The sequence below is a fragment of the Hydra viridissima genome, unplaced genomic scaffold (genome assembly GCF_058129835.1).
Source record: "Hydra viridissima isolate aposymbiotic clone 2 unplaced genomic scaffold, HvirCarnegie_v1 scaffold_6, whole genome shotgun sequence".
Lineage (NCBI taxonomy): Eukaryota > Metazoa > Cnidaria > Hydrozoa > Anthoathecata > Hydridae > Hydra > Hydra viridissima.
In genome coordinates, this window is record NW_028324305.1 from 7527160 (window position 1) to 7548993 (window position 21834).

A 21834-nucleotide genomic window follows, 5' to 3' on the forward strand; every position below is an offset into this window, starting at 1 on the left:
ATTAAAAAAAAATTGCTGTTTTTTATTTTATTTTTATATAAATTTAATTCTCATCAAAAAAAACAAAAAAACATTTTGATTATTTAAAAAAAAAACTTGTTTTCAGTTAATATTCTCAATTAAGCTGAACTTTAAAAAAAGAAAGTGAAAATGATGACGGCAGTATTTCTTAGTTTATGTATAATTTGCAGTTTACACGCTGTCTTTGCATACGAATAGTGATCAGATTTGTTGGTTTTGAAAATTACGCAGGTTTTAAGTTTTCATATAGCATTTTTTTTCTTTTAAAAGATCACCACTTTTTATTTAAAAAAAAAAAAATGGAATAATTATACCGTCTGTATTTATTTCGCATAAAACTTTAAACACTTCGAAGAAACTAAAAAAGTCGGAATATACTTTTTTTGAATCTGCAATTAGCAAAAGTTGCGTGCTGATGAAAGATTTCTGTTTATGATCAAATTTGTTAGACTACTGTAACACACACACACACACACACACACACACACACACACACACACACACACACACACACACACACACACACACACACACACACACACACACACACACACACACACACACACACACACACACACACACACACACACACACACACACACACACACACACACACACACACACACACACACACACACACACACACACACACACACACACACACACACACACACACACACACACACACAATTATTTTTTTGTTTTTTAGTTAATGTAGAAACGCAGTTCTTTTATTTTGTCCACTTGATGTTGTTTTGTTTTGAAAATTTTTTTTCTATAGCTTTGCTACCACACTAGCTCCCTTAAAAACTCCATCAGGGAACACTAAAAGAATGTTGACCCTTTGTTTGCTTCAAACAACCAGATTTCAAGTTTGGCTATCTCTCCTATCTAGTAAAGAAATGGGATTTGATTTCTGCTGTACAATCTCAAAAACAACCTCAAAAAGATCAAACTAATCCTCAAATATTTGTTTATTGAAATGTGCAAAATGATGAAACTAGATCTTAAAGATTTGTTCATTGAAATGTGTTTCATTTAAAAGTAAAAGACCTTTCCAATCTTAAATGTAGGAAATACAATATTCAATAAAATTTTATTAAAATTAAATGATACTTTTAAGAAACCTTAAGAAAAAACAAATTAGAAAGCTATCTTTAATTTTTTATGTGCTTCAAAAGTTCTTTTGAATTTGTGGTAAAAATTGGTAACATTTTTAGACATAAAACTTTTATAAATCTTTTTTTTTACACTTAAATTACTAAGCCTTCAGCTCAATGAACAAAATCAATAAGTACAAATCTAAACCTAATGTGAATGCGTATCAAATTTTTACTTATCTTCAAACCTTAAGTCATAACTACGCTTACATTAATACAATGCTATAAGCTGCTATATTAAATATAGAATATTATATTATGAGATTATATTAACATACAATTGTAAAACAGGTTTAAATTAGGATTGCATTGAGGAATTTATTTGAAGAAATTTATCAAGAATACTAAGTTATGAATTGATTATAAAGCAAATATCACTCACCTAATAACTTTTTAAGAAAGATCATTTCAAAAAAACCTAACTGCTGACTCTATGAACTAAGCTAAAAGTAAAATAATCTGTTGAATATGAAAATACTTTAAAATGAAAAAACACATTTTTCTTCACAATAAAGTATCATTTTAACTACAAAGCAAAAATGTATTTTTTGATTTTTAAAACATAATAAAAAGCATAAAATTTTGAAAGAAATTTTTCATTGACTTCTATTTAAAAAAACATGTTTAAAAAACAGCAAAAATTTAAATTGCTAAAATTTATATTGCTTAAATTTGAACCAAATTTTAAGTTTTTATTTTGAGCTGATCTAGTCAATTAAAAATTATTTTCTGAATGATAATAAAATTAAAAGATTCTTCACACTTTCTTCTAATAAAATCCTCACATCTGCTCCAACTCAATAAGCACACCACCACAATCCTTAGGATGGAGAAATACCACTGGTTTTCCATGAGCACCTATCTTTGGTTTATCACTTAAGACTTTTATATTGTTAGCCTTCGCAGTTTCCATAGCTAAGTGGATGTCACTTACTTCTAAGCATATATGATGTATACCTCCAGCAGGGTTCTTGCCAAGAAACCCAGTAATAGGGCTGTTTTCACCTAATGGATGCAACAGTTCTATTTTTGTATCACCAAGCTGTACAAAAACAGTGGATACACCATGTTCTTTTTGTGGTTCAGGGTTACTTACTTTTGCACCAAAAACATCTCTATAAAGAGCCACTGACTTTTGCAAATCATGGACTGCAATTGCAACGTGATTTAATTTACCAAGCTGCCATTTCAAACTTGATACATTAGTTGATGTTGCAAAACGTGCAAGCTGAAAAATTGATCTTGGTTTTATAAATATTTTGGTTAAATAATACATCCTGGAGAAAATCTATTATGTATGTGTGTGTGTGTATATATATATATATATATATATATATATATATATATATATATATATATATATATATATATATATATATATATATATATATATATATATAACATATAACATATAACATATATAATACTATACTAAATATTTTACCAACAACTCAAACATAGGACTGCTTTTCTTGGGATAGTTATAAGAAAATTAATTTATAAGAAAGATAATTATAATTATAAGTCCTAAAAAAATCACTTCATCTTGATTATAAATTTAGATTTTTTACAATTTTTTCTGATTTTGAAAGCTGTAGATCATTCCAATCGTTGAATTTATGTAGATTTTTTCTTTATATTGTTTAATTCCATGATTTTATTTAATTTAATTCAACTCAATAAATCTGTTTAACCTACTTCTTTGATTTGCTGAAAATCGGTACAGTCGAATGACTAAATAGAAAATCGGAGAAGTTTATAGTTTTTAAATTTTTCATTAATGGCCGGTTTACATTGGAACTAAAAAAATTTAAATTGTAAATTATAGGTATGTGTGTAAAAATTTTAAACCATTCATTTATTCAAGTTTTATATATGGTTCGAAAGAGCTCTGAATTTGTAATAAAATGGTGAAAACTTTATGAAAAAAGAATCATTACAAAAAAAGTTATGCTCATTTAAGTAACATTATTTTTATGAAGCATTGCTTAAGAAAAATGCAACTTTCATATAAAACTCGCGTTCGGCTAACGGCAGCTTTGTAAAAGAATCATTCCCTCCCTAGTTGACCCCCCTAGTTGACTATCTTACAGAAAACTTATAAGTCTTGTAGGATGGCAATATTCTTATATTATCCTATAGGATATCCTAAAGGTTTCGTAAGATCGTAAGTAAAAACAGAAAAGTTGTTTTGTTAATGTTAATTCTGTAAAATATACTTTTTTTCACAAATGAAAAAAAGCGCGTTTCTTAACTTCACTCAGATAATTAAAGGAGAAATTAAGAAACGCGCTTTTTTAACAATTTCGTTATAAAAATTTCATTTTCATTTGTTATAACAAGGTATATCCTGTTTAATCTATAAAAACGTTTACATTTTGTTTAGTACATATACTAAAAAAAACAATATCTGCTATACTATTTATTTAGTTTTTAATATATGCAAAATTTATTTTACACAGAATGAAATTTTATTTCAATAAGAAAATATTAATTCCAACTTAAACTTACCTATTACGAATCTAAAATTAAATAGCCTACAGCATCCTATAAGAATCCTATTTTGATCCTTCAAGATCTTTTAAAATATTCTTTTAGATCTTACCTTATCCTGTAAGAATTCCTTTAAATCCTACAAGATCCTTCAAAAGGATGCTTATAGGTCTTGCAGGGACTTGTGCAACTCAACCCATAGGATTCTTGTAGGATCTGTAAGATCAGTCAACTAGGGCCTAGTTGACTATCTTACAGAAAACTTGTAAGTCTTGTAGGATGGCAATATTCTTATATTATCCTTTAGGATATCCTAAAGGATTCGTGAGATCGTAAGTAAAAACAGAAAAGTTGTTTTGTTAATGTTAATTCTGTAAAATATACTTTTTTTCACAAATGAAAAAAAAGCGCGTTTCTTAACTTCACTCAGATAATTAAAGGAGAAATTAAGAAATGCGCTTTTTTAACAATTTTGTTATAAAAATTTCATTTTCATTTGTTATAACAAGGTATATCCTGTTTAATCTATAAAAACGTTTACATTTTGTTTAGTACATGTACTAAAAAAAAAAGCAATATCTGCTATACTATTTATTTAGTTTTTAATATGTGCAAAATTTATTTTACACAGAATGAAATTTTATTTCAATAAGAAAATATTACTTCCAACTTAAGCTTACGTATTACCTATACGAATCTAAAATTAGCCAACAGCATCCTATAAGAATCCTATTTTGATCCTTCAAGATCTTTTAAAATATTCTTTTAGATCTTACCTTATCCTGTAAGAATTCTTTTAAATCCTACAAGATCCTTCAAAAGGATGCTTATAGGTCTTGCAGGGACTTGTGCAACTCAACCCATAGGATTCTTGTAGGATCTGTAAGATCAGTCAACTACCCTAGTTGACTATCTTACAGAAAACTTATAAGTCTTGTAGGATGGCAAAATTCTTATATTATCCTATAGGATATCCTAAAGGATTCGTAAGATCGTAAGTAAAAACAGAAAAGTTGTTTTGTTAATGTTAATTCTGTAAAATATACTTTTTTTCACAAATGAAAAAAAAGCGCGTTTCATAACTTCACTCAGATAATTAAAGGAGAAATTAAGAAATGCGCTTTTTTAACAATTTCGTTATAAAAATTTTAATTTCATTCGTTATAACAAGGTATATCCTGTTTAATCTATAAAAACGTTTACATTTTGTTTGTTTTAGCTTTTCCGTTTGATAGTCGTTTTGTTTTAAAAAGCTTATGGTCGTCTTTATTAGGCTTATATTTTCGTTTTATTTTTATGAGGCTTATATTTCATTGTTTAAAATAAGGCAATTCATTATCTATCAAGTATCTTACAGAGGATGGCATCTGCACGCAGATCAATAAAGCGCTCTTATAGACATATTGATGAATATAACGAGACTGATAATGAAAGTGATAAAGAATGCAAAATTTTGGATGATGAAGTAGACCAACTTATCCCAGAATCTTTGGAAACCAGTGTTTGCGATGGCGATGACAATGCAGAAAAAGATGTCAGTGATGATTTAAGTAATATTTCTCAAAAGTTAGAAATAACAAGTATGACAAGAGCTCTTTTTATTGCCTCAATTGCACTTCATGCAGTTCAGTCCGGCATTAGCAACAGTTCGATTGAAGGAGTGATTAAATTGTTTCAGGTATACAAACCCTGTTTATTATTTAAATAGTATGTTTTATATTTTTGTAAATTGTAGTGCTGGTAGTCTACCAGCACTACAATTACCAGGTAGACCAGTTGGTGGTTGTTTTTCAAGTTCCAATATATAATAATAAAATATATACAAAAATGTATAGGTAACAATGTAAGGATTTGTAAGAATATGTAAACATAATTATATTCTTACAATTCTCTTCTGCTTTGTAGACTCAAGAATTCAGTGGAAAAATAACACCTGTTTGTTTACATGTTATGATAACATGTAAATAAATAAATGTTATTTTTCACTGAGTTCTTGAGTCTACAAAGCAGAAGAGAACTATTATGGCTATCAGACTCAAAACCACAGCATGTGTTGATGGTTTTAATGCAAACCATAGAAACAATGACCTTATTTGTGTCCTTTAAATTTAGATGTAATGCAATCAATCAATAACACATGTCAGTTGATTCCATAAATAATTCAAATTGTTAAATGTTTACATTTAACATAAATACTTTGGTGTATGAATTTTTCAAAGTGTACTATAAGAGAAGGTGTAGCTATATGGTAGGGAGGAATACTTAATTATTTATCTAGCAAGAAATATATAGCATGTCTGCCATAATCTAAACATGCTGACAATTTCTTATAGGTGTTATAAAAAATGCTACAAAGTGCACATTTATGAACTATTGAAATATATGATGGTATTTATAATTACAAAATTAAAGAAGACTCTAATATAAAATATATTTGAAATTAACTTCTATGCTATTTTCAATTGATAAAAATATTTTACATTCTTTGAAGAATCTGATCTTGATCAACTTGTAGTATGCATTTAAATATTTGATCAACATAAAGCATATATTTTATATTCATTTTTTTAGCTTGCATTCTTTATTGAGAATATTCCTACATCATGGAAGTCTATTACAAGTTTTCTTAAAAAAAATGTGTATGATTATTCTTCAATGTTTGACCTACCAATACCTACAGAACCTAACAGTACAGATGAGTTTGTGGTGTTTAATCTACATATGCAGTTAGATCTAATTTTAAGTGTTTATAAGCCTATGATTATTCAATACCGACAAGAACTAGTTAGTGCTGGAGATGTTATAAGTTTGGCTCCAACATTAACATCTGATATTTTAAATTTACATTTACTTATATCTGCAGATGGAGCTAACCCTTATTTTAAAAAGAAATCGTCATTTTGGCCATTGCAGGCAACTCTACTAGACTTGCCAAACAATGTTAGGTCTCGTCTAGAAAATTCTTTGTTTTTAGTCATTTGCAGATGCACTGGTAAACCTAATTGGGATTCTTTGATGCCCTCTATTTTTGAAAAGTTCAGATTTAGACAAGAAGTTAATCTTCCATCTGGGTTGACTGTGATCATCCATCCCTATGCTGCTGTATTTGATTTACCTGCTCAAGCACATTTTTTGAATGTTGCGCAGTTCAATGGAGAGTTTGGATGCCTGTTTTGTAAACATCCTGGAAGGCGCGTCGAATCTGGTAGAGGCAAAGCACAAGTGTACCCATATGAGCCTGCAGTTATTATTACATCAATTGAATTTAGTAATATCGCATTATTAGCAAGTAAATCAAATTCTATTAGACAGGTTAAGAAACCTATTTTTGGAATTAAAGGTCAGTGCTCACTGAAAGATTATATTTCAGTGCCAGATAATATTTTAATAGATGGTATGCATTTGTTGTATGAAAATATAACTTCAACTTTACTCAGCTCATTTTTTGACCCTAAATACCGTACTAAACCATTTTTTTTAGGTAGCAGAGTTAATACACACATTTTTAAAACATGCTTGCAAACTATATCATTACCACATGATTTTTCAAGGTCTCCACCTTTAACTGATTTGAAAATGTGGAAAGCACATGACTTCAAAAATATGCTTGCTTATTATTCTGTTCCCTTACTTTTATTTCATTTGCCTCAAGGTCATTGCATTCATTTTATGTCTCTAATTATGTCATGTCATTTTGCTAACAACGTAAATTCACGGAATTTGATTGATAAGTTGGAAACCTGTGTTCAGTATTTTTATTCACATATGAGTTTTTTTTATCCTTCTAATTTTGTGACAATAAATGTACACTTATTATCGCATATTCCTAGGCAAGTTTCAAAGTTTGGTGCTCTTTCTTATTCTTCCATGTTTAGTTTTGAGTCAAAAAATCATTTAATGAAAACTTATATGAAAGGTACTAAAGGTCACTTATTACAAATTTGTTCAAAGATTGCATTAGTAAAATCAATATCATCCTACATAAATAATGCAAATCTTTCTCCATCTCTTTTAACTAAGTTAAAGAATGTAATAAACCTGACTTCTTTGTCATACAATGAAACTCAGATTTTAGATGCACATAGAGTTATAATCAATAATCAATGCTATCATTCATTACAGTATAACAAAAGATGCTCTTCAGTTAGCTATATTGTGCAGTATCGTGAACATAATTATTTTAAGTACGGCAAAATTTTGTCATTTTTACATGGTGAAGTTAGTATTGCAAATGTTTCTGTTTTAAAACCTGTAAATACTATAATTGATCTTTTCAATTTTGTTGATCTATCTCCTGCAGAAATAATAATTTGTTCTTATATTTCTGAGTCTTTTATTAGTGTAATGGAAACAGAGGAGGTTCATTCAATCCCTATTGCATCATTTATCACTAGATGCCTGTTATTTCCTGTACCTAATAAGGTTAATTTACATATTGTTGTTCCTATTATATCTTTATTTGAACATGATTAATTTGTACCTTATTTGAATATATAAATTTTAATATGGAAATTGTAACACCTATTTGTACACGATTAATTTAGTATTTGAACACGATTAATTTGTACTTTAATTAATTATGTACATTTTAACATTTTTGTTTTATAGTTTGAGTTTGTTTGTCATCCTAATGAATGCTTGTTGAAATGTTTACTAATGACAATTTAGACTGTTTTTTTTTTTGTAAGGTTGTAACATGCATATATGTTCATGTAAGTGTCGTCGTTTGTTAAACAATTTTTTTTATTGTAATCTTTAGCAAAAAAACAATTATTATGAATATGTACCTGGGTCAAGAAGGGTCAAGCGACTTCTTCCTTTTTTGGTTCTTAGGGCTGAAAGAGTTCCTAGAGCCTGTTTACTTCAGCTCTACAGTTATGAAATCAATATCTCTTCATAAGAGAATGTGGCTGAAGAAAGTATGCATGTTTTTCTACTTTTTCTTATTGTTTGTTGCACAAAAGCAATCATAATATCTTTGTTCTATTTCTTCATTTAAGGGCGATGTTGTAACTTTAAAAATCAATAACATCGACTATGAAGTCAAGCTTTATGCTAGGGGAACTGAAAAGGATTTAAAAACCAAAATGAAAGATCTGGAGAAGTATACTAGTGATGGTGTTTCTACTGACACCATATTTAAAGATGACAGTGCTAAGGTATTTTTTCATGACATATTTTAGTCTTATGGGTATTGTCTATTTGAGTTCTTTCCAAAAGTTTTGGTTTTTATATTTTCAGTTAGAACTACTTTTTATAGATAAACTTACATTATGAACTACCAATTTTTAGTATTGATATTTGTTTTCTATAATATTCCTATTAAATGAACAATAATTTCATAGGAGACATTTAATTTTAGCTTGTTACTGAGCAATCATCTGCTGATTCTGATGAATATCAAGATTGGGGCTTATCTGCAGACTCCTGTATATTACTTTAAATTATCTATTTTCCTATTTTTTTTAAATATATCTATGGTTACATTAATAGCTTATTTCATTTTAGTAGCTAGAGTCAATAAAGAAAATTCACTTCTTGCAGATTTAGAAATGCAATTTGGTTTAGCCACAGGTATGTTATTAATTGCTAGAGTATATTTTATATAACTTTTACCAATCTATCTTCTATTATCTTATCAAATGTTTTTTTTTTGTAGAATCAACACCTGCCAAGAAAAGGAATCTTGATGCTGAAGATGTCATTCCAAAAAGTTAGTTTATGCTTATAAGTATATATTATGCAAATATGCATTAGTAGATTAAAATCACTATTCAATTTTGCTGAAGACATTTTAATTAATTAATAAATAAAGACAATTAATTTAACTGAAGACATTTTTTGATAGTTTTCATTGTATTTTCTTTGATAGTTATTGTTAATAATTTATTGTGTTAATTTATTTAAATTAAAAGATATGCTAGATATATAGGTCAAATCATTATGTTTCAACCAATTTAAAGAAAACTTTGTGGGTCACCATCTCTGATAAACTATTTTAAAATTGTAAAAATAGACTATTTTTACAATTCTTAAATCAAGGGGGCCATTATGTAGTGTTTAAAAGGCTATATTTTCGAAACCATTGCAATTGGATGTCTGAAATTTCAAATTTAACCTATCTACATGATGTAGATAATGATATGTAAATGTCAGGAAAATCAGAGATGGTGACCCACAGATCATTGGTTGAACTATAATGATTTGACCCGTATACAAAGTTTTTGTTTCTATTTCAGCAAAGCTTAAACATACTGGTGCTCCACTTCAATCACCTCATTGCTTATGCAAAAAAGCAGGTTAGTGTTTATAAAAACTAACCCATAGGTATATATATATATTGAAGCCACAAGTAATAAAATAGATGTATATATACATCTATTTTATTACTTGTGGCTTGTGCTAGTACATCGTTTAACTTCTCACCCATTGCATACAAAAGATATGTTGTAACATATCCTTTGTATGTGCTGGGTGAGAAGTTAAATGATGTACTTGCACAATCTATAGACAGCTGGTATAGTAATCAGGTTAATTTTTGCTATTTTAGTGGAAACCACCAAACTAGCTGGTCCTCAAATTAACACAATGTCGTTTTTAAATACCGCAAATTTAAATAGTAAATTTTAAATACATTGATAATCCAAAAATCTGGAATACCTTTAATGGGATGCCAAATTTCGAACTACCATACAAATAAATTAACTTTTAAAAGGAGTTCCTGTGTGTGGATGCACAAATGATTTGGATATATTATTATATGGTTTAATTTGTACATTATTTTGATATTTCATGGTGCTGTTAGTTATATAAATCTTTTAAATAATAATGTGCAAGCTTAATCCTACTTATGTATGTGCTTTTAACAAATAATACCTTACAATAAAATTAGATAGCATTATTATCAATGTATGTTTTTTTATTATTACAGAACATGATGTTGTGCCTCTATCAGCTTCATCATCTTCAGATATAAGTACATTATTAGCTTTAATAATTAGCATTGTTGTTTCTGTTTACATTTACTTTATGGTTTAAATAAAGTTACAATATACCATGTTAACACCATGTTACTATTGTTAATCAATCTTAAGGTTGATTAGCAATAGTTATTTTACCCATGAGTGAGCAGGCATTAATTTACCTTGTCTTAAAATCATGTGCTACACACCCTAAGATTAATGCTATGTTATGCTCTAGCTTCATAGGTAATATCATATATTCTTACAATTGATCAATTGCAACTTTTTTGTTTTTGTTGTCTATTTAATTCATAAGTATTTGCATACGTTTTTCTGCATTTGTTTCAGTTGCAGCTATCAATAACCAAACAAAGGTGTTGCAGGAGTCTAACAGTATGTAAATTTTATGATTTTATTAAATAATTGTGATGATAATGCTGGTAGTTTTTACCAGCATGATCATCACATTTTCTTAAACTGTAAATTATATTGTATAGGTGTGCTCATTAGTACTCAAAAAGAGACCAATCGCCTTCTACGGTCGATTCAACAGCTACATCGAGAGACTGTCAATTTGCTCAGTAATGAGGGCTCAGCCAATCAAGCGACTGAGAGTGATGTAAGTAGATCAGCAATTGTGCCAATCATTTTTGTCACAAATTAAATTTTGTTGTCTTCTTTTTGCAATTTTGGCAAAATGGTTTTCTAATTATTTTTAAATATTGATAGGCTACATTTGTTGATGGAGATGGGCGAAGCAGACGTTTAGACACTTTAAACAGGTCGAATGCAAATTCATTTGCAATTGATTACGTCAAATACAAATTTGGGCCAGACTATATGTCAAGTCATATCTTTGAGCCCCATGGAAAAGCTGATAGGTAAGTTTAATTAGGGCATGCTTATGTAGGCAGTGTTATTTGGCACTTCGCTAATTTAGTGCCTATATGAGTTAGCTATTTACACAATCTATAAAGTAGAGGAGAAAATTGACATTCTGATATATATCTTTATTTCTTACTATAGAACCGCAGTTCCTGATGCAGCAATTCGAGATCTTAAGGAGCAACTTGCAAGAGTTTTCGCCAATTACTCGTGGGCGTGTGTAAGACGAAGTCTGAATCAGAGTGGCCTAGATTTGAAGAAAAAACGAAAGTCGTCAGTCATGCCATTGTAATTGTATGCAATGTAATTGCACTAAAAAAAAACAATATCTGCTATACTATTTATTTAGTTTTTAATATGTGCAAAATTTATTTTACACAGAATGAAATTTTATTTCAATAAGAAAATATTACTTCCAACTTAAGCTTACGTATTACCTATACGAATCTAAAATTAGCCTACAGCATCCTATAAGAATCCTATTTTGATCCTTCAATATCTTTTAAAATATTCTTTTAGATCTTACCTTATCCTGTAAGAATTCCTTTAAATCCTACAAGATCCTTCAAAAGGATGCTTATAGGTCTTGCAGGGACTTGTGCAACTCAACCCATAGGATTCTTGTAGAATCTGTAAGATCAGTCAACTAGGGTAGTCCCTAGTTTTTAAACGTTTTTATAGATTAAACAGGATATACCTTGTTATAACAAATGAAAATGAAATTTTTATAACGAAATTGTTAAAAAAGCGCGTTTCTTAATTTCTCCTTTAATTATCTGAGTGAAGTTAAGAAACGCGCTTTTTTTCATTTGTGAAAAAAAGTATATTTTACAGAATTAACATTAACAAAACAACTTTTCTGTTTTTACTTACGATCTTACGAAACCTTTAGGATATCCTATAGGATAATATAAGAATATTGCCATCCTACAAGACTTATAAGTTTTCTGTAAGATAGTCAACTAGGGGATCTTGAAGGATCAAAATAGGATTCTCATAGGATGCTGCAGGCTATTTAATTTTAGATTCGTAATAGGTAAGTTTAAGTTGGAATTAATATTTTCTTATTGAAATAAAATTTCATTCTGTGTAAAATAAATTTTGCATATATTAAAAACTAAATAAATAGTATAGCAGATATTGTTTTTTTTAGTATATGTACTAAACAAAATGTAAACGTTTTTATAGATTAAACAGGATATACCTTGTTATAACAAATGAAAATGAAATTTTTATAACGAAATTGTTAAAAAAGCGCGTTTCTTAATTTCTCCTTTAATTATCTGAGTGAAGTTAAGAAACGCGCTTTTTTTCATTTGTGAAAAAAAGTATATTTTACAGAATTAACATTAACAAAACAACTTTTCTGTTTTTACTTACGATCTTACGAAACCTTTAGGATATCCTATAGGATAATATAAGAATATTGCCATCCTACAAGACTTATAAGTTTTCTGTAAGATAGTCAACTAGGGGATCTTGAAGGATCAAAATAGGATTCTCATAGGATGCTGCAGGCTATTTAATTTTAGATTCGTAATAGGTAAGTTTAAGTTGGAATTAATATTTTCTTATTGAAATAAAATTTCATTCTATGTAAAATAAATTTTGCACATTAAAAACTAAATAAATAGTATAGCAGATATTGTTTTTTTTTAGTACATGTACTAAACATGTTTATGTACCAAACAAAATGTAAACGTTTTTATAGATTAAACAGGATATACCTTGTTATAACAAATGAAAATGAAATTTTTATAACGAAATTGTTAAAAAAGCGCGTTTCTTAATTTCTCCTTTAATTATCTGAGTGAAGTTAAGAAACGCGCTTTTTTTTCATTTGTGAAAAAAAGTATATTTTACAGAATTAACATTAACAAAACAACTTTTCTGTTTTTACTTACGATCTTACGAAACCTTTAGGATATCCTATAGGATAATATAAGAATATTGCCATCCTACAAGACTTATAAGTTTTCTGTAAGATAGTCAACTAGGGGATCTTGAAGGATCAAAATAGGATTCTCATAGGATGCTGCAGGCTATTTAATTTTAGATTCGTAATAGGTAAGTTTAAGTTGGAATTAATATTTTCTTATTGAAATAAAATTTCATTCTATGTAAAATAAATTTTGCACATTAAAAACTAAATAAATAGTATAGCAGATATTGTTTTTTTTTAGTACATGTACTAAACATGTTTATGTACCAAACAAAATGTAAACGTTTTTATAGATTAAACAGGATATACCTTGTTATAACAAATGAAAATGAAATTTTTATAACGAAATTGTTAAAAAAGCGCGTTTCTTAATTTCTCCTTTAATTATCTGAGTGAAGTTAAGAAACGCGCTTTTTTTTCATTTGTGAAAAAAAGTATATTTTACAGAATTAACATTAACAAAACAACTTTTCTGTTTTTACTTACGATCTTACGAAACCTTTAGGATATCCTATAGGATAATATAAGAATATTGCCATCCTACAAGACTTATAAGTTTTCTGTAAGATAGTCAACTAGGGGATCTTGAAGGATCAAAATAGGATTCTCATAGGATGCTGCAGGCTATTTAATTTTAGATTCGTAATAGGTAAGTTTAAGTTGGAATTAATATTTTCTTATTGAAATAAAATTTCATTCTATGTAAAATAAATTTTGCACATTAAAAACTAAATAAATAGTATAGCAGATATTGTTTTTTTTTAGTACATGTACTAAACATGTTTATGTACCAAACAAAATGTAAACGTTTTTATAGATTAAACAGGATATACCTTGTTATAACAAATGAAAATGAAATTTTTATAACGAAATTGTTAAAAAAGCGCGTTTCTTAATTTCTCCTTTAATTATCTGAGTGAAGTTAAGAAACGCGCTTTTTTTTCATTTGTGAAAAAAAGTATATTTTACAGAATTAACATTAACAAAACAACTTTTTTGTTTTTACTTACGATCTTACGAATCCTTTAGGATATCCTAAAGGATAATATAAGAATATTGCCATCCTACAAGACTTATAAGTTTTCTGTAAGATAGTCAACTAGGGAGGTAAGTTTAAGTTGGAATTAATATTTTCTTATTGAAATAAAATTTCATTCTATGTAAAATAAATTTTGCACATTAAAAACTAAATAAATAGTATAGCAGATATTGTTTTTTTTTTAGTACATGTACTAAACAAAATGTAAACGTTTTTATAGATTAAACAGGATATACCTTGTTATAACAAATGAAAATGACATTTTTATAACGAAATTGTTAAAAAAGCGCGTTTCTTAATTTCTCCTTTAATTATCTGAGTGAAGTTAAGAAACGCGCTTTTTTTTCATTTGTGAAAAAAAGTATATTTTACAGAATTAACATTAACAAAACAACTTTTCTGTTTTTACTTACGATCTTACGAATCCTTTAGGATATCCTAAAGGATAATATAAGAATATTGCCATCCTACAAGACTTATAAGTTTTCTGTAAGATAGTCAACTAGGGAGTCAACTAGGGTAGGGATCGCCGGTTACAGTATTCACGTCAATGATATATTATATATGTTTAACTTGCGGGATTTTATTAGACGAAAAGTGAAGCCGCTTTTTTTTGTTTACAAATTGAATCCGCCATTTGTAATAAGGGCAAAAGCTATATCCGACGCACAGTGAGTCAAAATCCATAAAAAACGGCAAAAAAAACCCCCATAAAAAAGTATTGCTGGAAATTAATTAATTTAATTATAATGTTACTAAATACCACTAAAAGTCAATAATTAACTTTTTTGTGAACAATTTTCAAGATTTCACCAATTTATACGCTTTTTTCCGAGACTTATTTATTTTATTTTATTTATCGGAAAACTCGTTCAAAAAAATCTAGCTTTTGTGTCACTCTTTTAAAGTTGACATGGGTAAAAACAGTTCAAAATTTAATTTGAAGTCATATGTTTAAGATGTTTGGCAACTACTAACAACATTTTTGATAATAAATTTTGTTTTTAGTTTTTCATTACTGAGATCTCAAAAATGTGTCATAAATTGATTTTTTTAAATTAGTTTAATTATGAGTTTAATTTAAAAACTAAACGATTCCACTAGATTCCATGGTAGTTTTAATATTTTCCCATTAATAGGTATATATGAAAGCAGAAAAAATAAAAATCATTCGCCCAAACTTGCCCCAATTAAAATAAGACCTTTCAAATACTTCGGTTTTTTTGTGTTTTTTTTTTTTCGTTTTTAACTAAAACTTGCCGTATAAAGTAGCGAATATTAGTTCATTGGTTTCATTCATTACACAAATTATACATTTAGTTCCTATTAGTAAAAAAACTCATGCTCATGCAGATGGTGCTAATTATCAAACCTCAAAAACCAATATATACAACGTTTGATGGCATAGTGCATGTTTTAAAATTAAAACTTGTGTATAAAATAACTTAAAATAGTTCATTGCTTACATTCAACATGAAAAGAATACATTTAGTTCCTATAATTCAAGAGTTAGGAATTTATCATGATAACTTACTCGAGGCTCTTCTACGTGAGTTTTGTAGACTGGACGGTCTATACTATGAAAGTATTGAAAAACCTGAAATGATAAATCTAAAGAAAACTTAAATAATATTTAAATGTAAATTCCGATCAAAGTTGCGGAAGTATGCAAGAACCTTCTCTAGACTTTTAGAACACGAGCGAACTTGGTTGAACAAAGATATTACTGTTAACAAAAAAAATGTTGCATCAGGTTCAGGTAGAAAGTGCAAGAACTGGGAAGATTTAGGTGATAGAAGCAGAAGATCTAAGGTATTAATAAATAAATTAAATTCAAGCCAGTTAAAAAAATAGTTTACAAGCTTAAATATTAAATATTATCTTGTTTAATATCAATATCAATCAATATATCATTATCAATATCAATATATTTTGTGTCAAGAACCTGTGTTACAAAAAACACAGGTTCTTGCAAATAGTAATTCACTAATAAAACGCAATAACCTAAATAATATAAAGAAAAGATAAGAGAAAAACATAAGAAATAAACTAGTCATATAGTAAAAGTAGAACTTTACAAAAATTTATAAGTAACACTTATAAAACAGACTTTTAAAAGAATTAAAATGTAGGTCAAATAGTTATTATAATGTATTCACATATACATACATATATACGCATATACACAAAAAAGAAATTATAAAATGCACATAAACATAAAGAAAAAAGTTATAGAGGTTAAGAATAAAGTGAAGCGTAACTTTTTAGATACAAATGATGGAGTGACTTTAAGAACAGATTCTTGAATCTAAGGATAAAATCTGTTTTTAGGGTGTACGGAAGAGTGTTCCAAGATAGGATACACTGATATGTAATGGAATTTATTCCATGTTTAGTTGTCTGTTTTTGTGGGATGGTTAAGTTGTTAAAAGTGACTGATCTTAGGTTATGCCCACATGTTGTCCTTCTGTTAAAGTAGTTACGAAATATGGAAGGAAGGAGACCGTGTTGTTGATCCCAGACAAATGAACAATTTAGAAACTGGATTAAATCATAGAAACGAAGAACTTTGGATGTAAGATACAGGATGTCAGTAGGGAAGTCTCTCGGACAGAAATGAATTATTCGTATTGCTCTATTTTGAAGCGAAACGATTTTAGACAGACGGGCGGTTTTAGATTGTCCCCAAACTTGGCATGCATATTGCAAATGTGAACCAAAAATTGAGTGATATATAGATAGTAATGTTTCAAAATTAACGTAGTGTCTAATTTTTGCTAACATGCCGTTGGAACGGTTTAATTTGAGAGTAAGGTTATTTATATGTGTTTTAAATGAAAGTTTCTCATCTATCACAACACCAAGATAAGTTATGTAACTAGACAAAGGCAGCTTTTGGCCACTTATTCTAAAGTTCAAGTATTTTGGAAGATTCTTGTTAGTTTTTTTAGAGAAGTTAGTATACTGCGTCTTAAATATTACTATTTCTTTTTTTTTAGTATTCAATGAGATTTTGTTTGCTCTTAGCCATTGAACAAGACTGGCCATATCCTCATTAATATATTTATTTAGTTTTTTGAGGGAGTTTGTCGTTAATTGAAGATTTGTATCATCAGCAAAATGATACGTGTTTGAATGTTTGATAGAAAGATTAAGATCATTGATGTAAAGAGAAGAGGACCTAATATGGATCCCTGAGGAATACCAATGCAAACGCTTTTGATGTCTGAGAAGGTGCCATTTAAAGTAAAAAACTGTTGACGATTGGAAAGGTATGATTTAAACCATTGCAACGGGATGCCGCGTACACCATAATAGTTAAGCTTTGATAGGAGAATGCCATGGTCTACGGTGTCAAAAGCTTTTGTGTATTTTTGTTTATAGACACTTTGACTGGAGGCACCATCAAAACCACCTTTAAAATGAAGTAGACCTTTAAACCTGTAAATCAATGAAAACCCCAGAGGCAAAGTTTCCATTATCAAGAGCAACTCTTATACTTTCTGTAATTTCGATAAGAGCGTGAGCTGTAGAATGCAAAAAGGTTGCCGAATTGGCTGAACATCCTACTGAAGCATTGGCATTAGCTTCAATAAAAAAAGCCACTAGAGATCCTAGCAAAAAAGACTTCGTTGATCTTGTGAAAAGTGCTACAAACTCTGAAAAAGATAAAATCAAAAAGATAAACTTTCCGATAAAAATGAAAACCGAAAATACCTTGAGCTTAAAAATTCAGTGTGACCTTTCTGATGAACAGTATCAAATTATTAGAAATTCATCGATAATACATAATGCAGATATTTATCCTTCACTTCATGAAATTAAGAATGAGAGACACAAATGTTATCCTGAGGGTTTAATTGTGACAGAAACATCTGCTTCAACTTCTCTACAGGGTATGTTTAATCATACTCTGACAAGGATATTAACTTTTACGGAATGCCAAGACTCTATGAGAATGTTTGCTGAAATTGGGGGGAGGTTTAAAGGTCTACTTCATTTTAAAGGTGGTTTTGATGGTGCCTCCAGTCAAAGTGTCTATAAACAAAAATACACTGATACAAATATTGGTGAAGCCCAAGTTAATGAACAAAGTCTTTTCCAGACAGCTGTTGTTCCACTTAAATTAACCATCATGAACAAAAATGTATGGTTAAATAAAAAGCCCTCTAGTACACATTACTGTAGACCCCTCCATCTTCAATATCAAAAAGAAACGGAAGAATTGATAAGAAATGAATATGAACTTTTAAAAGCAGAAATAAATAGACTAGCCAAGTTTGAAGTAAAGTTAGAAGTAGAGGAAGGCAAACCGGATACGACTATCACATTTAAGTTCAAACTAGATTTAACCATGTTTGATGGTAAAGTGGTTAATGCCCTCACTAACACTCTGTCCTCGCAATCATGTAATGTTTGCGGAGCTAAGCTCAGTGAACTTAATAACCCAGCATTGATCAGATCTAAACCAATCAATGAAAAAGCTTTATCTTTGGGTCTTTCTACTCTGCATTGCTGGCTCAGATGTTTTGAATATATTTTACATTTAGGATATAAATTAGACATTAAAAAATACTTTGCCAAATCCCCTGCTGAAAAAGCATTAGTAAAGAGTAAAAAAACGAACATTCAACTGAGGTTTAGAGAAGAGCTAAGTCTTATAGTTGATATGCCCAAACAGAGTTTTGGCAACACTAACGATGGAAACACTGCCAGAAGAGCATTTGAAAATGCTGAAACTTTCGCTGATATAACGGGAGTGGCAGTAGATCTAATTATTAGATTGAGGACAATCCTAATAGCAGTATGCTCCTGTTATGAGTTGAACTCTGAAAGTTTTGGCCAGTATTACTATGAAACTACAGCTCTTATACTCAAAAACTGTTGCTGGTATGTGATTCCCCAACTGTTCATAAACTCTTGGAACATGGTGTGCAGATATCTGAGTCCTTAGAACTGCCAATTGGTTACTTCTCTGAAGAGTCACAAGAGGCTCTAAATAAAGAAATTCGCAAAGCTAGATTAAACCATACAGCCAAGGTATCTAGAAGAATGTTATGAAAAACCAGTACCAATACTTGTTGATTAGAAGTGATCCTGTAATATCAAACACTTGTTTTAAAAAATACAAGGTTGAAAATGGAAAAACACATACCCCTGAAGTTTTATCTTTATTAATGCTGTAATAATGAAATAAAGCCTTTTTATTAGTATTAGGTTTTCTTTTTTTGTTTTCTTGAAAGAAAAATTAGATAAGATAAATATTTATTTTGTTTTTAATATATTTTGATATTATATAATATTAAAATATTTTTCGAACCAGTTTTTCTTTTTAATTAATAAATGCTTTGGTTTGAGGAATTTAATTTTTTTAAATTAAGTCAGTCATTGTGCGCTCTAACGCGTATACGCGTAAGTAGTACGAGCCTTACGCACAAGAAATATTTAAATTAAAAAATATGTGGTATTCTTTTATATGGTATTTTGGATCAAGGAATTCGATTTTTTTATTTAGGTTACATTTTACGCGCATAAAAGACAGTTACACGCGTATGCGCGCGCCTTACGCGTTTGTAGGTACGCGTAAAAATTATTTTTAATGGAAAATTTAAATTTTTTGACCCCCCAAAATACGATAATATTGATGTATCACATAATTATATATGATAGTTATATAACTTTTGCCGTTTTTTCACCTTTCTGACTCACTGTGCGACGTACGAAACAAAAGTTAAAAATGCATGTTTTTGCCCGAATTAGAAATGGCTTCCACGGCTTCACTTTTCGGATCGAAGTTAGACATCTAGTATCATGGCCTTCTATAATAACAGGCCTTGACATCACGCAAAAAAGTTGTTTGACTGAAGGCCGATTTATAATACTCCTTTTACATTTTGATTTTTTACTTTAACCGAAGTCTGGATTGCGCCTTTTTTTTAGTAATTTATGAAATCCTATTGGGTGATAAGTTATATAAAGCAACTTTAGGACGTAACAGCTAACTGGATACAGTAATAACTAACAGATTATAAATGTATTAATATTTTCGAATTAATGATAAGTTATTTTACCAGTTTAAAAAATGCCTTTAAAATGTTGTGTACTGCAAGTCGAACTATCACTCAACTGAAAAGAAAATCTCGATTTATAAATTACTAAAGGATCCAGAGGAAAGAAAAAGATGAGTGATGTAATCCCAAGAGCAGATTTTATTGTCTCTGATTACACAGCAGTATGTCGACTGCATTGGCCAGATGATGTACCTTTTGTAACCAAATATGGAAAACAACCACCGTTAAACTTACCATCTATCACAATGGCACCATTTGTAATATTTCATCTTTAACTACAAAAAGGTTAACATTAATCAAAACAAAATCTGCTTTATTTGAAGCAGTTAGATTTTTAAAGTCTAAAGATAGTTCTCACCAATCTAATATTCTATTTGAGCACCTTAATGCCATGAGAAAGGTTAATGTAGGTGAAGTTTTATATACCCCAGATATTATATGTAGGGCATATGAATATTAATAAATATAATAAATCCAATTAGTTGATGATCCACAGTTACAATTACTACTTGAAACTGCCGAACTGTCAAATTTTATGAAGCCTTCTGGTAAACGAGTCAAACAGCTTACACAAGATACCAACACTGATCTCTATAATAACTGGATAGTGCATCTCTAATATCAAAATTGACGCCAAAATCGCCATATTGGAAAGCCCCAGAACGCTGAAATCCGATACTGAGTATTTAAAGCGATAACCCGAAAAACAGAACTTAATGCTTACGGGAATTAAATTTTTTGGGCTTTCCAATATGGCGATTTTAGCGTCAAAAAATAAGTTTTGCTCGGAGTTGCGCTATCCAGTTATTATAGAGATCAGTGGATACCAGTATTCTGTGTTTCGAGATGACGTCACGAAAATCAAAATACATTTGTCTGCCATCTCGGGTGATTTAAGACCAGTCTGAGAAAATTTCGTTTTTTTTTCGTGTTATTTTTGTTTAAACGCGTGTGACGTGTTTTCACCTTGCGGGATTGATCGCATTTAGAATTTGACGTTAAGAAGTTTTCATAGGCCGACACTATTTTTGCAGAAACAGTTTTCATCGGCCGACCTTGTTTTTGCAAAAACAACCGATAATTGATAATAACATACAGGTAAATATAAAGATTTTTATTTTATAAAAATAAAGTATTATTTTATAGTATTATACTATATGGATTACTAAGCTTTTCGTGAATATTTTTCTGAGACTGAGTTATTAAAAAATCTTTGTGGTCTGGAACTCTTATTTTTTATGTAAAAACTATTTTCCTAGTT

The 21834-nt window shown here is 29.2% G+C and overlaps 2 protein-coding genes and 1 pseudogene across 7 annotated transcripts; all 3 read left to right on the forward strand.

Annotated features, from left to right (window-relative positions):
• Nucleotides 1–4143: 4143 nt before the first annotated feature.
• Nucleotides 4144–8147, forward strand: LOC149886834 (uncharacterized). The gene is made up of 3 exons (XM_090091439.1): nucleotides 4144–4183; nucleotides 5002–5352; nucleotides 6246–8147. The coding sequence occupies exons 2-3, from the start codon at nucleotides 5035–5037 to the stop codon at nucleotides 8145–8147; spliced, it is 2220 nt and encodes a 739-aa protein (XP_089947565.1). The 5' UTR covers nucleotides 4144–4183; nucleotides 5002–5034.
• Nucleotides 8015–11861, forward strand: LOC145195982 (uncharacterized). Of its 6 annotated transcripts, XM_090090969.1 has the most exons (13): nucleotides 8059–8096; nucleotides 8363–8386; nucleotides 8508–8593; nucleotides 8675–8833; nucleotides 9037–9103; nucleotides 9183–9248; nucleotides 9334–9387; nucleotides 9914–9973; nucleotides 10606–10650; nucleotides 10985–11029; nucleotides 11134–11255; nucleotides 11366–11517; nucleotides 11663–11861. In XM_090090969.1, exons 2-13 carry the CDS (start codon nucleotides 8371–8373, stop codon nucleotides 11811–11813), a joined length of 1023 nt encoding a protein of 340 aa, XP_089947095.1. In that variant the 5' UTR covers nucleotides 8059–8096; nucleotides 8363–8370; the 3' UTR covers nucleotides 11814–11861. The 6 variants fall into 6 exon arrangements, with proteins under 6 accessions (XP_089947093.1, XP_089947095.1, XP_089947094.1 ...); XM_090090967.1 differs by lacking the exon at nucleotides 8363–8386 and having other exon boundaries at nucleotides 8015–8096; nucleotides 8434–8593; XM_090090968.1 differs by lacking the exons at nucleotides 8059–8096; nucleotides 8363–8386 and having other exon boundaries at nucleotides 8394–8593; nucleotides 9186–9248.
• A 6247-nt stretch (nucleotides 11862–18108) lies between these two features.
• LOC145192858 (uncharacterized) lies at nucleotides 18109–19688 on the forward strand (annotated as a pseudogene).
• Nucleotides 19689–21834: the final 2146 nt, after the last annotated feature.